This window comes from Limulus polyphemus, unplaced genomic scaffold, assembly GCF_000517525.1.
Source record: "Limulus polyphemus unplaced genomic scaffold, Limulus_polyphemus-2.1.2 Scaffold9531, whole genome shotgun sequence".
NCBI classification, from domain to species: domain Eukaryota; kingdom Metazoa; phylum Arthropoda; class Merostomata; order Xiphosura; family Limulidae; genus Limulus; species Limulus polyphemus.
This window is the reverse complement of record NW_013675141.1, coordinates 20950-22838: the sequence shown is the minus strand read 5'-3', so window position 1 is coordinate 22838 and position 1889 is coordinate 20950. Positions and strand designations below refer to the sequence as shown.

At 31.6% G+C, this 1889-nt stretch overlaps 1 protein-coding gene across 1 annotated transcript in view; it reads left to right on the top strand.

Moving 5' to 3' along the window:
- Positions 1-803: 803 nt before the first annotated feature.
- The window catches only part of LOC111083443 (BAI1-associated protein 3-like), a gene marked incomplete at its 5' end in the record, with an annotated part of 14874 nt that continues 13788 nt past the window's right edge, over positions 804-1889 (top strand). The window contains one exon of the mRNA XM_022379960.1: positions 804-950. Within this exon, the coding sequence (XP_022235668.1) occupies positions 804-950 (147 nt within the window). The remainder of the gene's footprint in view (positions 951-1889) is intronic.

Below are 1889 nucleotides of genomic sequence, written 5' to 3'. Positions count from 1 at the left end.
CTTAAGTTTCGTCGGAACGAAGTTACGGAAAGTTAATTAACAAACGGAGACGTAACAGCGGGTTCTTTCAGATTAACAAGTGAAAATAATTCAACGTTCAGTCTAATGAAACGAAAACATCTAACTTATTTCTTCTTTTTACGTTTATCACAAACTCAAACATTGTTGTAACTTGTAGGCCTAAGTTTTCAGCTACTCTAAGTGTTCTACACAATGTTTAAATCAACTTGCTTGTACAAAGTAGCACAATATCTAACACAGACTCACTTTCGATCAAACTTCAACTCAGCTCCAGCTAAGGTTTCACGGAACGTAGGTTATAGAATCTACGTTTAAATATACCAGAACTATACATGACATCCCTAGAGTTTTCTGGAAATTTTAGGCCTGTACTTAACGTCTTCAAGGACTCTCAGATCTTTCTATATTACATGCAAGTTACAACAGCTTTCTCTAGCCAATAAACAACATTAAAAATGTATAGCTAAGATCAGTATATTTATACAGTATATAATACTTTTATCTTTTGATAATAGTATGTATATATGATATAGAACATATATTTTCTCGTATTAGTGTGTTCATAAAGTATACAACGTATTTATTTTCACATATTAGTATATTTATATGGCAAGGAATATCTTTATTTTATCATATTAATATGTCTATACATTATAGAGTATCTTTATTTTCTGATTGTTTGTATATTTGTATAGTACAGAACATCTTTAAATAAATATTTTTAATTTTGTTGAAGAAAGCTTTACACAAAACAATATATGAAACGTTTTTCTCCTCAACAGGCCTTAGCCCCGTTATTGGAGTACTTGGACAGTAACTTGAAGTGTTATTACAACGGCACGTACAGAACCAACTTTGATCGAGTGCTCGTTTCAATCTGGAAGTCTGTTCTTCAGGAAATGACAGTTACAGTCCAGGGAAACGCTGGGGTACGTATTGAAGAAAATGTTGTGTATATATCTTAGTATTTGTATTATGTATCCTTCCACTCGTTCTTCTGTCATAAAACATTAATATGTTTTCAGTCGCAAATATTTAATTCTGAGACGAAGGGGCGTTGATCCAAGCACTTTTTGTATTGGTTTGTTAAACAGAATTGATAAAAGAAACCTGGATGAAATAGTTTGAAACTTCAAAATTACTTTTTAAAGATTATGTAGTTTCTGCAAATAACATATTGTTGCGTCAGCGAAGTCACGTGACTAGTATCACGCCACATCCTTCTAGAAATATCCTGTTCCTTCGTGAATGCTCTAGCATTTACTAGAGATGTGTTAGTCTTGTATATATAAGACGGTCACAACGTGACGGGACAATGTGTAATTGAACTGAGTATTGTTGAAGTCGAGCACGTGAGACGTTTGTTGAGAATTATAGCGTTTGTTATAGCGCGACTGTTGAAATTAAGTGTATCGCAAAGTTATATTCAGAAAGAATAAACCAGTTTTATTTAAGAAAGGACTTGTGTCGCTAAAGTTTCGTCGGAACGAATCTACGGAAAATTAACTAACGAACGGAGACGTAACAATATCATGTTTTTATTTGTGATATTTATCTGAAGTCGCAGCTTTAAAATTTCGAAAAGATTTTACTTTGATACGTTTTTAAGAAGCAATAAAAATGCTTATTTTGATCTTCCTACATTATTTTAAAATTTTGATACAAAGTTTTTATTTTATAAAACTATAAATTGTACCTTTGTTTTGATTCAAAAACAAGGCACGCACTATGTTTTAAATAACTGTCATGGCATAAGAATAACTTTTTACCCTGCCGAACAGTTAATCAGAAGGTTTCATTTAATATATTTAATAATTTTTTACTCGTGTTCTTTTCAGTTATATATATTTTTTGGACATTTCTTTCTC